This window comes from Struthio camelus, chromosome Z (genome assembly GCF_040807025.1).
Source record: "Struthio camelus isolate bStrCam1 chromosome Z, bStrCam1.hap1, whole genome shotgun sequence".
In the NCBI taxonomy this organism is placed as follows: Eukaryota; Metazoa; Chordata; class Aves; order Struthioniformes; family Struthionidae; genus Struthio; species Struthio camelus.
In genome coordinates, this window is record NC_090982.1 from 89,125,802 (window position 1) to 89,138,051 (window position 12,250).

Genomic DNA, 12,250 nt, shown 5'->3' on the forward strand with positions numbered 1-12,250 from the left:
ATGCTGGCTGTTTTGTGAGGAAGTAGGTCTGCACTGGAGCAATGATTTGATGGCAGCTAGAGAGTTGCAGGGAAAAAATAATCAACTCAAAGTAGGACCAAATCGGTTTATTGTTTGATTAATGACACGTAACTAACCAGCAGTCAATGAGCTATACGTTCAGGATTAATACCAGCAATGCAAGAGATAAGCCACAATAATACACACTTACACAATGTGAATGAACACCTAGAAATTTCTTAACCGCCCTTCTGTGCTTAATCCACAAAAGGTCCAATTGCGCGCGCACACACACACACGCACACGGCCTGGATGGCAGTGACCGTGCCAGCACGGCAGCTTCCAGCAGCTTCGGACCAGGTTTTGACTGCTGCTCTGCTCCCACTTTTCTCACCCCACTGTTATAAAACAAGCATGAAAATTTGTATTTGTTTTCAAGCTGATCTCACCACCTTTTCTAAAAGTCTTTTGGTAATCCCCTGGTTATTGTTTAATCCATCTGATGGTCATCTTGGCGTTACCGGGTTTTGGGCAAATACTGCCTCAAGTGCTGATTTGTTGTGATCTTGGATTGGGAGGATCCCAGAGCTTGGGAGAGGAGTATTCACGCATGTTCTTGTGCAGGTGCAGCATCTGGGTATATCCAGTATATCTACCCACCAGAAGTGAACTAACAACAATAGGTAAACTAGAGTTATACAGCTTTATGCAAACTTCTTTGCTGTATAAAGATGTATATACCCTGTGGGGTTTTGTTTTGATTCAGTTTTGGCTGATTCTTGGAATCTCGTAGAGTCTGTATGTTCTCTTTCAGTTCACAGTAAGCAGTGTTTTAATAAGAAGCATATTGCTTAATGGTGCTCCAGGGTCTCGAGTGCATCTAACACCCTTCCCCTTCTCACAGTATTGTTAATTTCTGTGGTAATTTGCATGCCCGCTTCTTCCTGTGGGACATGTGTGCTTTCAGTCACACAACGTGGTTATGCCTTCACTGCCCTTCATCCTTTCTGGATCTGCATCTAGCCACAGTTGTGCCTTCGCTATCCTTCATCCTAATTGGATCTGCATCTAGCCATGCTTGTGCCTTCACTGCCCTTCATCCTTACTGGATCTATATCTAGCCATTAGCTCAGTCAGGCCTTCACCAATGGCCATAGCGTGCTCATGTTCGCTGTAGCTTGCAGTGGATAGGGCCGAGGCACTGCTGTGGGTCAGTTAGATCAATTACGTGTAGGTATTAGGAGCCCCACAGTAAAACCATGTGCGAAACAGAGTATGGTAACCTATACCACCGAATCTTGGTTGACCAATCTGTTCCGGCTGATGAACAGCCTGTTAAAAGGCAGTTTTTAAATAGAGATAAGCATTGCTATCTGTTTTTAAAACGCCATTTGGGTAAAATCCGTGAGATTAGGCTTGAGCTAACTGTTTCCTCAGCAGAATCTCTGGGTGAGAAGTACAGGCAGCCTGACTGCGTTTATGTACTTTAGAGGTATTCTGAAATCCTGAACCTTTAATCTTCTTTGCTTGTGTTTCAGGTGTTATACTTCCTGAGAATCTGGAAGGACAGGTTAGGTAGGGCTTGGGGTTTTCCTAAGCTAAATCAGCATCTGATAGCAGATGTTCTGGTGATGGATGCATATTATGTTTCCATTGCATGGTATCACAACTCTAGGGTGTCTGAATGTTTTGGTAAGATTTTAATAGCTGTTACTTTTCCAAAATAGTGGCACGGCATTTGCAGTTAAAGGCCTATGAACTCACAGTGAATTCAGTTTGTTAGAAGGCTCCTAATCTCCCATGTTTTCATTGCGGAGATGCTTAAATATCCGTGGTAGCCTGCGTTGCTGCCCAGAAGCCTGTCTTGATTTTCCCGAAGAACTTTCACAGTTATTTGCTAGGTGCAAGGTGGTGAGCCTTCATTTGTGATAAAGAATAGAAACGTGAAGATGGTAAGGCACCAAGGCATAAGAGGAATGTCGAAAAGAAAATGGAAGTTATAACTTAAATATTGTAAGCTTGACCTTTTCTCTGACAATACTTCCCATAAAAGATCTTTGACCTTATCAAGTCTTCTCTTGAAAGTGTCAAAGTATGTTCCTAGGATACAAAAGCGATTACTTACTTTTTTTTGTTGTACAGTCTTGCCTCTACAGGGACAGTTATTTAAAGGCTCTTCCACCACAGAAAGAATAGACTCTTTAATGTTGACACATTCGGGTTATGAGATGTTTTGTTCCTCTAGCACAATTTTGTAATTTTTATAAGTTTTGTGTAGCAATCTCTCTTTCTTTTCATAACACTCAGTCAAATATTTTACAGGAGAAAGGTGAAATCCTCATGGAAATGTAACATGTAATTTTAGCAGTACTTTGAAGAGAGATATGGTTAAGGAAAAGTTGGATTAAATATTTGTTACCTTGATGCTGCGAGGTTATGTGATGAAAAGCCAACGTCCACACGCACGGAGGCGCACAGCGGCACAGTGCCAGGCAGGGGAGCCCCAACGAGCTGGTCAGAGAAATGAACCGCAGCCCCGGCCCCCCGGGCTGTCCCAGGAGACCAACAGCCCCACGGGCCGGGGGACACCCCCGCGAGGAGTCCCGGGAGAGGCCTCCGGATCACCTCACACGCTGAGGGGATGACGGCCGAGGGTGTGGGGCGCGTTACGGGACGCAGGGGACGAGCGTTTGGGGACCGCGCGAGCCTTGCTGTGGGATGTTGAGGGCAGAACCAAAGGAAAGGGGAAAGGGAGGGATCGCGGCGGTTTGGGGAGGCACAAGCGTGGGAAAAGAGAAGGAGAAGGAGATAAAAGGGGCTGGTTGCCTGCAAACAGGCTGCTGGTCGGTACGCTTGTCTGGCCATGCCCTGCGCTTGATCGTTCTGTCCTGTCTTCTCAGTAAACTCCATTTCTGACTGTTTTCTTGGGTGAGGGGTTCTCTATTCTTGTGTCTGTGTGTGTGTACGGAGGTCTGAGCACCAAGAACTGGAGTGGGCCCATGGGTCACAGGGGCCTCTGTCAGCAGGTGCCAGCAACTGGAGCAAGCGAGGGTGCGTAAGTCAGTGCGTGGTTGCTGGCAAATATCAAGCTGGACTAACTGGCAAAGAGGCCAAGTGGCTTGGAAACCAGACGTGTGTGTGTGTGTTTGTGTGTCTGAGGGCGAGACACCAGGACGAGTTGGCGACCGGAGGGACCAGGAGGTTCAGGTCAACAGTCTTAAGACCAGTCTTAACAGAGAGCATTTCTCAAGTTTGTCTGGGATAGTTCTGTGCTTGTTCTGTGCAAACCGGTGCTGTGATGATGTGGAGGAGGCGCGCAGTCCAGGTATCTCCTGGTGGTTCAGCTCAGAGTCCAGCAGGGTTTGTTGCTCAGCTGAGCACAGACCTGCAGGACAGAGCTGGAGTTTGCAGCATGCCAGCTTGGGGCGTCCCCGTTGCTCTTCTCTGCCCTTTCCTCTTGGCTGGGCTTCTTAGCTAAGTCACGGCCCTGTCCACATGTTTGGAAATAGCTTGGTTCGGCATTATGCTGAAACTAGTCAGTCTTCCTGAAATCTGGAGTGCTGGTGTAAAAGATACCTGAGTCGTTCCAGGCCCAGCGGTTCAGGCTCTTTACCCCCGTAGTGGTGCCATGCTGACTTTGGACCAAAGCTAGCTGTAAAGGCAAGATAGTAATGCTTGTGTGGTGCTGCACCTGGAAAAATAAAGCTCAGAGTCCTTGGCTAAACTGTCCCTGGACCTGTAGGACTGTTAATGTTCAACCTGGAACAAAAAAATGCCCAGAGATAACTGAGAGTTGCTTGTATCTGAATTACCTATAGGACCTTTGCTGAGGAGAGAGGTAGTCATTCCCTATGTTAGTCACTGTAATATACAGCGTTTAAACGTTTGACCGTGTTTTCCCAAGAACTAAAACTATAGGCTGTCCTAAGACTTTTCTTTTTTTAAAAAAAGATCTGCTGATTTAAAAACAATTTGATTTGATATACTTCAACGTCATGTAGACCTTGTCTTCACTGAAATTAGATATGAGGGAACCCTGCCTCTAGTGCAGTAAACTGAAACCCCTAAGCAATGACATGCTGATTTGCCTTCACTAAGACCTTCCTTCGGGTTGGCTAATGTGAAAACAGAGTTTTCTCCAAGCAAAGATGTAGCTCAGGTGGATGCACTGAAATGCTTCCTTGAACATTTGGCTTCTGTGATACATCTTAAACTAAGAACTGGTGTATATGATGACTGAAAATAAGTTCTGATTTTTGTTGTATCTGGATACAGAAGATATCCAGATTTATGATTTTGGAAGTATGTCTGTTTTTAGCCCCTGCCGGCTTCATGTGGTTACCATGATACCAAGTCCTAACGAAGGTCAAGTTAGGATGATTTCCTGTAAGCCTGTGCTGGGTTAGCAAGGTCTGTGAAGTGAGAGAAGCAACTTCACGTGAAACCACAGGATTTTTTGTTAATAGCTAATTTTAAGTGGGGGAAAAAATTGTAAACTCAGTGTTCTTTGGTATCTGTGAATTATGTCCTCTTATTTTCTGATGGAGTAAACTTGTAGGTGAAGTACTTATTCTTGAGATAACTAAATTCTATTAGGAAATTTTGACCTGGAAGCTACGCTGCGTGAACGAGATGCTGTCTCTGTCACTGTTGCTGAGTGAGCTTGGCTCTTTTATCAGTTCCTAGAGCCACCGGAAGCTTCTTTCACATGAAGAAGTTTCACGACTGATCAGGATAGATCATGAGTTCAGAAAACAAAAGAAAAAAAGTGGCAACATGTCAGATCTGTTTAGGCAACTGCAGCTTCCAGAGTCCTGAGCAAAATGCTGAATTTATCAGTGTGTAAAGTATATAACATGACTGAAGCAACTTATGGAAAAAGCTGTCCACAAACCACATCAGTGTCAGCTTCTGGATAAGAAACTGTACATGCTAAATTGTAATTCTTGTTTCTTTCTCTTATTTCCTATTAAATGCTCGTTGCTATTCAAAAAACTAAACAGAGAAGCTGGCCACGCGTTCTGCGTGGCTTAAAGATGTCCCAAACAAGTGCTGTGCTTTCTGTTTGTTAGCAGTGCTTAATTCATTGACAGAACAAGTCAGATGGTAGACTTTAGAAAACTTGAAGATGACGTTGTGACTCGGACATTTCTGCCGTTCTCCTTGATGCTCGTTCCTGCCTCTGCTATGCCTCCTCTTTGCTCCAGAGCAAACGTTAGCATGCCCGCCCCGAGCCGAACTGGGGTACTCGCTGAGCTCGAAGGTCATCTCGTCTCTCCCCTCCGCCCGTTGCCCGTCGGCCGGATCCCATCTGCAGCCTGTTCCAGCGCGCAGCTCCGCGCGGAGATGCTCCCTTCCTGAAGAAGGGGCGGCAGGAGGCCACAACAAGCCTCTGGGGGTAGAGGGAGATGCGAGGCTGCTTCACTCGGTGCCGTGTGGACTTTCACTGGCTTAAAGTATCTGTCACGCTGCTTGTTCATTTTAAGTAAACAAATGCATATTAAAAAAAGCGTTGAAGATGTAGTTATTTGGATCAGCTCCAGCCTCAGTTACGCTCAGGAGTGGGAACTTTGCTGGCAGAATTCGGTAGAAAGCTCTATATTGGCTCAGTCTGGCCTGTTTCGGACTCTAGCCAGCAGATTCCAGTAGTCTGTTAATTAAAGACAAAATTTCCTTACAGAATTTTGTAATAAATCTCAGTATATATTTTTCTCTTGTTCTAAAAAAGATATCTATAAAAGAAACCGTAGCCGCCTTCACAAATTCCTCAGCTTCTGTAGACAGAAGGTTATTTGCTCAGTGTATTTTATGATGAAATAATAATCTTCCTAAGGGTTAATGAAAACAACAGTGCCCGAGTATGGGCTGATAACTTCTTTTGAATGTGGGAGGGCATTATTCCTGCTTATTTAGCACTAAAGACGATTTGTTCTTTAAGACCCTTCACGTTTCCCAGGTCTGCAGGGCTAGAATTGCTGTGTTTGGATGCAGGTCCACCTCTGCCCGTCCAGTTTTTTCCCCTCACTTTTGTGGATGACTGTCAGCGTGCTGTGCAGTGAAATTGCTGTCAAACTACTGATTTCTGGGCTTCGGTTCCAGAAGTATCTAAGGGTGAGGTTTCACAATTGCCTTTGGGTGATCTGAGTCCATGCTTCATTGGAAGTGAGGTCTCACCCTCCCCTCACCCCGGCTGTGCGTTTCAGTCTCCCTCCCTTCTGGGAGCTGCTCTATCTTCAGAAAGCTCATGCTTTCAAAATATTACTGTTTCTGTAGTGTTATTTTTCGGTCACCTCAGCTGTCTGATCTGACTGACTAGCACTGATGGAGGAACACGTGGCCGAGGATGAAGGAGGGCATGGGCTAACTTCTTCAGCAGCGGCAGACTCGGACCAGCTAAAACTGAGGGCAAAACTGCATTCTTAGACGTGCATTTAAGTGCCACATTGAATTGAGACTAAAATAAGGCCTGGATCGACAAACGCGCCGAAATACTTCTATGAATCCAAGTTAATCTTAGTTTTCTCATGTTGTACAGTGTTGGCATTTAAGACTTTCATTTCACAGCCCCTTCAGGTCCTTAACTGTGTCTTTTTATTTATCTGTTCTTTATGTCATTCTTCTTATCTCACATCAGCTTATTGTCAAAAAGGCGCCGTTTGAGTCCTCTCCCACCCTCTGCAGGCGGTTTGCCTGTTGGCAAGTCGCAGTGTTTGTGGGTCTGCTGGAGAGGAAGATCATACTCTACCCTCTGACTGCACAGTGCAAAACGGCTTTGGCTGCAGCTCCTGTATTAGTTTTCTAAGAAAAACATGATTTTTTTTTTTTTAAATTCAGGATGGTGGGAGTTATCTTTCTTTTCCTTTTTATAAAGAAAATATAACCATGACTCCTAAAACTCTTTGTGTACATATATTTTCAGTACCCATTTGTCCCATAATTCTGGCTGATTGTTTGTAAAAGATCCTCACAAGATCCTCTGTAGATCCTCACAAGAATAAGTTTATCCCTTTAGAGGAACAATTGCTCTATAGCCACTGTAAAATCTTTAGTTTTCTCCCTGCTGCACTGGCAGTCTTACAGTTAAGATTTCTGTAGAAAACGTTGGCAACCTTCATTTCTTCTGAGTTAGGTTGTCCTTACAAGCCGTGCTTTTAAGAAGATCTAACAATTTCTTCATAAGCCTTATTTTATAGTTAGGAGCAGTAGCAGAAATCTTTATTATTAATGCTGTGTTTCTTCCAAGCTTTATTATGTAATAAGGACTGTATTGCAAGCAGGCAAAAATTTGGTAATTTATGCTTCTGGTTTTCTCCATGTGTATACATGATTTCTACAACTGCTCCCCTGATGCAGTTCTTGCCCAGTATTAAAGATTAAATCGATGTCAGTCCATCGTGCTGTAGTGTTGGTCTTCCAGCAGTTTTTTTCAGGAACTGTGGTGCTGATGGTTCATTTCGCAAGGGATCTGTTAAAGCGTGCAAAGTTTTCTGGTGGGAGCTAGCTGTGAAGAGTTGCTGGCCAGAAGCACAGCATTTTGACTTAGTTGTGCTCATTCTTTTCAGTTCTTTCACATACATGTGCATCTGTGTGTTTTCCTGTTACTGTATAAATGGAGAAAAGGGAAAGCATGAACCATTATTTTAAAAGATTGGTTTTAAATGATATGATTAGACTGTTAGTAGCTATTTCACGTGATCTGAGTTAGCCAATAAGATTACTTAGTTGTCAACCTTTCCCTGACTTTCCTTTTACACAAATGAGTTTAACTATTCCCTGTTCAGCACCTGAAAAATGTTTTTCACTAAATGTTTATAATCCAAAGTAGATGATGATGATGTTTAATGATGAAGGGCAAGGGAGAAAAGTGCGCACTATGTAAATAAAGGGTGCAGATTAAACCTGTTTTTTATTTTAATACAATTTTGGGTTTATTTATAATCTATTGTATAAATAAGTCGTCTTTGTAAGAAACGTTTGGGGCTTAGGGAGAGCAGAATGAGTGTCAAAGTGGAGGAAAAAAAAAAAAGGAAAAAGAAAGGAGTTCATGAAAGGAGTTAGGTGATGTGTTTGCTTACAGTCGCAGGGGACTGGGTGTAATGACTTGGGAGTTCCTTCCAGCCTGATGTTTCCCTGATAAGGAGGATGAGGAGTCTGGGAAGGATTAGGGTTGGAAACTGACTGAAGTTATGTGATGAAAGACCAATATAAGAGAAGGAGCACGGAGGCAGCATGTGTATGGCGTATGAGGATTTTTTTCTTTATTGGTGGGGTTTGGGGGGAAAATAAGAGAGAGTCAGTAAAGTTGTAAATTCCAGAAGAGTGGAGGAATGAGTGTTCGTTAAGAGGAAGTATTTTAGAGCTTTATTTGTGGTGGCATGTGCAAAAGTAATTTACAGTGAAAGAAAAGTGAGGCTTGATGGAGGTCTTGGTCTTTGCTTTTGTCTCTGTTCCTTGCTCCTCAGCTTTTCTGGCAGAACTAATCTGTGAATCAAATTTGTTATCCTCTCTTGTGATTCTCAGGTGACTAATGGGTGTACTCATTTAGGGTGAGAAGAGGTAGCAGTATGCCACTAGTGATTATACAATTGATGCAAATAATTTCTAAAAAGAGAGGATCACAGAGTAGTTGAGGTTGGCAGGTATCTCTGGAAGATCATCTAGTCCAAGCCCCTGCTCAAAGCTGGGTGAACTAAAGCAGGTTGCTCAGGACATGGTCCAGTCAGCTGCGAGCATCTCTGCGGATAGTGTCTCCACAACCTCTCCAGGCAAACACTGTTCCAGCCTTTGACCACCCTTATGCTAAAAAGGGTTGGTTTGTTTGTTTTTTGTTCAAATGGAATTTCCTGTATTTCAGTTTGTGTCCATTGCCTCTTGTTCTGTCACAGGATAGTACTGGGAGGAGTTTGGCTCCATCTTCCTTACTCCCCTCCTCGAGCATTTATACACCCTGATTAGATCGCCCCGAGCTGCCTTTTCCCCTGGCTGAACAGTCCCAGCTCTCTCAACCTCTAGCTCAGTGACAGCAATCGGAAATATGGAAATCCAGGCAGTGTTGCAGGTATTCAAGCAGTAAAAGTTAGATATTTTGGAGAAATTGTGTTAACTCCCTTCTAAGCTGCCAAAGACGTGATTTGTTTTGAAGAATGTTTGTTTTCTACTGCTTCTTTTAATATGGCGTTGTGCTAATAAATGTTAGGAAGCATGGTGCATTAAACAATTCACACAGCAATATTAGCATTTTTAAAATCGATATAATGCTTTGTTTTTATGTAAACTTTGCTCAATTCTGAATTTAATTCAGTTTAAATAGATGCATTTATGTGCATCTAGTGATACAATAATCACTTCAGCATGGTATCTTGTTTATTCTTTCTTTCCTTTCACCCTACTGTGATATTTTACTTTCCATGTAAATTAAACATCTAGTATGATGAACACTCAAATACTGATTACTGTTTAGTGATACTATCACAAAATTGTTTTTGGAAATTTAGAAGGTATCAGAGAACCGTAGCTGAGAGAGTCTCTGAATCTCTCTGAATGAATTAATTGATAATCTGAGTTTCTGTTATTTATCCTTCCTTCAAGAAGCCCTAGATTGCTCCCTGTCGTCTGTGCTGTAATCTTGAAAGGGAGCCACGGGAGCAGTTCAGCGTCCTACTCTTACTCTTTCAAGCATTTCCTTTCCTTCAGGTGGAGGCACTGCTCCAGTTCTGTTTTCTGACGTTACACCTGCACAAAGTTATTCTGCCTTCTGCTGGATGTTTTCAGCTAGTTAGGTCCTTTTAATCTGCTAATCTGTATTCCATGAAAGAAAGGTTACAGTTGAGTATGTTGTTTGTGAGTACTGTGGAAATTGCACTAGCATGCTTTAGGTTGCTGCAGCACACAAGGTTTCCTCCTTCTTTGGGTTTTGTGGAGTCCTTTCGTGTTCAGACCTCACGACATGGGTGTAGTGGTCCTCTAACGGGCACTGGGAAGAGTCATTACCTTTCGAACTAGCAGACTCACCTCCACACTGGTGGAGTTTTACTTACTGGAGAAGCAAAAGTGAACCTCAGTATCTTCCTTGGATGACGACTCCTCGTGGTAGAACATTTTCCCTTGTAGGAAGAGAGGCGTGTAGAGGGCTAGGTAGTCTCTTCTGCTGTAGCTGTGTCAAAGGGAGAAGTCACTGCTCCCCACCACCCCTTACCAGTCGGTACCGTCTCCCTGGCAGTGAGCAAGAGTCCCTCGTAGCTGCTGGCCTGACCGCTTGAATGAGCTGTCCTATGCAACAGCTGTTACAGTGACATGGGCTAGCAAAGACCTATCGATCTTGCCAAGTTTTGCTGCAAGAAATTAGGAAGTACGGATTTAGGGGGTAGAAACCTGCAGCAAGGCAACAGTGATGAGCATCTGGAGGTAGGCTGCAAGGTTACCTCCTGTAGTGGCACAGCTTATATCTGAAGGGTGTCTGTCCAGAGCCTGACATACAGAGCTGTATAGTTTCTGGAACGTATCTACTTCCTCTTTCCTAAAAAGAGGAGAGAGGAAGAAAGATCTGAGGCCCAATTCATCTATGTTAGCTGGTCCTGGCACTTTGGATGAGACTTTTGCTACGTGTAGACAAAACCTAATGGAGATAAGCTCTAGTGGTGGCTCTGCTTACTACTCTGTAGAGATTGAGGTAGAGGTTACAGATATTCACTCTGCTTCATGGACCTTGGAAATTGGGTTTGAACGGAGGCCAAAGCATTTGTGCAAACCTCGACAATACCTCTGAGACCAGCCTGGCAATAAGAAGCGCCTGAAAAGCTGAAGCAGGGTTAGTGTGCTGTGGGATAGAGCTGCAAACGGGAAGCCTGCTGGATGCACCTCTACCAAATCCCTCGACCCCCTTCCGCGTTCGCCACTGGTACCAGCTCAGCTTGGTTTTATGGTTCAATAAAGTTAGAACCACTTCTTCAATAAAGATATCTCTTCCCTGTCAGCCTTGAGTGTTTCCAGTGAATCTCTTCCAAAACTCATGGCTCAGATTTTTACCTCACCCATGTTTTAATTGGACTGCTTCATGCATGCTAGCGAACGGAAGTTGTGTGCAACTTGTCCCCGGTGATGGGAGAAAGCAGCAAGTTAAATTATCTGTAATGCTATGGTCAGTATGTGTAACTGAGCATAGTCAGACGCATATTTTAGTAGCTTATTCCAGACACTTTGTTTCAGTAAAAACATTTTTACTAGAAATGTTTAGAGCTATTACTATTTTATCCACGTTAAATGACAAATTTCTATCGAAATTATATGTGTCTGTGAAATTCTGTTTCCATTAAATGTGACATCTTCTTTTGCAGTGACCCCTATGTGAAACTTTCTTTGTATGTAGCAGATGAGAACAGAGAACTTGCTCTGGTGCAGACAAAAACTATTAAAAAGGTATGTGTATATTTTTATTTCATTGTTTTGGAAACATTATAGAAGTATATTCCAGTATTCTCAACGTAGCATAACATTTATATAAATTGTTGTGTAAATATGTAGAAACTGAATAATGCATTCTTTTTTCAAAGAATGAAAAAGTTAAGAAAACAGGTGCATGCATCTGCAGTGTGCATGATCTGCTGACGGGAAAATCAACAAACGACCCCTTCCCCCGTATGCTACATACTATTCTCTAAAGTTTGGCATAATGCATATCATGTACATCATTCACTGCTTCTTTTAGCAGAGTTGTGTTTTAATGAAACACATACCTGAAATGAAGAACTAAGAAACTTTGTTTTGATTAGCATTTATTTGGCTTTTAGCAAAAATGGTCATTCTTTACAATGATCCTTTTCAAAATTTTACATTTTAAAAGTATTTCCCCAGTATGGGCATTTACAATATGGAGCAGAATGAAAAAAGATATGCTGTAACAAAAGCCTGAAAATGCACTGAAAGTCTTTTCATTTGTAGTTAGAACTAAAGCTAAACTTTCTTTTAAAAAGAAATTTTGCAAAATAGATTAGCAAGAATTTTTTTTTAATCTGGATCACAAAATAGCAAGATACTAGTCTAAAATCGGAGCACCAATTGTCATTTATGACAAAATTCATGACCAATCCTGCACCGTCGTGACAGCTTTGAATGGAACTTTCTGCAGAACTCAAAGTGCAAGTGTTTCAGTACTGGAAAGTCAAAGTAATTTTTTTGAAGTTTTCATGTTTAAATATCCCTAGTTAAAGTATATGGGCCCTTTTGTGATTCATAATAGCATTTTTACATTTAT

General features: G+C 42.6%; 1 protein-coding gene across 14 annotated transcripts in view; it reads left to right on the top strand.

Annotated features, from left to right (window-relative positions):
* LOC138060863 (E3 ubiquitin-protein ligase NEDD4-like) overlaps positions 1-12,250 on the top strand; it is a 214,196-nt gene that overhangs the window by 79,710 nt on the left and 122,236 nt on the right. For 13 of the 14 annotated variants that reach the window (XM_068926753.1, XM_068926754.1, XM_068926755.1 and 10 more), the window contains one exon: positions 11,334-11,415. The exons of the other annotated variant lie outside the window; for it this stretch is intronic. In XM_068926753.1, coding sequence (XP_068782854.1) covers positions 11,334-11,415 — 82 coding nt within the window. The remainder of the gene's footprint in view (positions 1-11,333; positions 11,416-12,250) is intronic. 14 annotated transcript variants of the gene reach the window in all.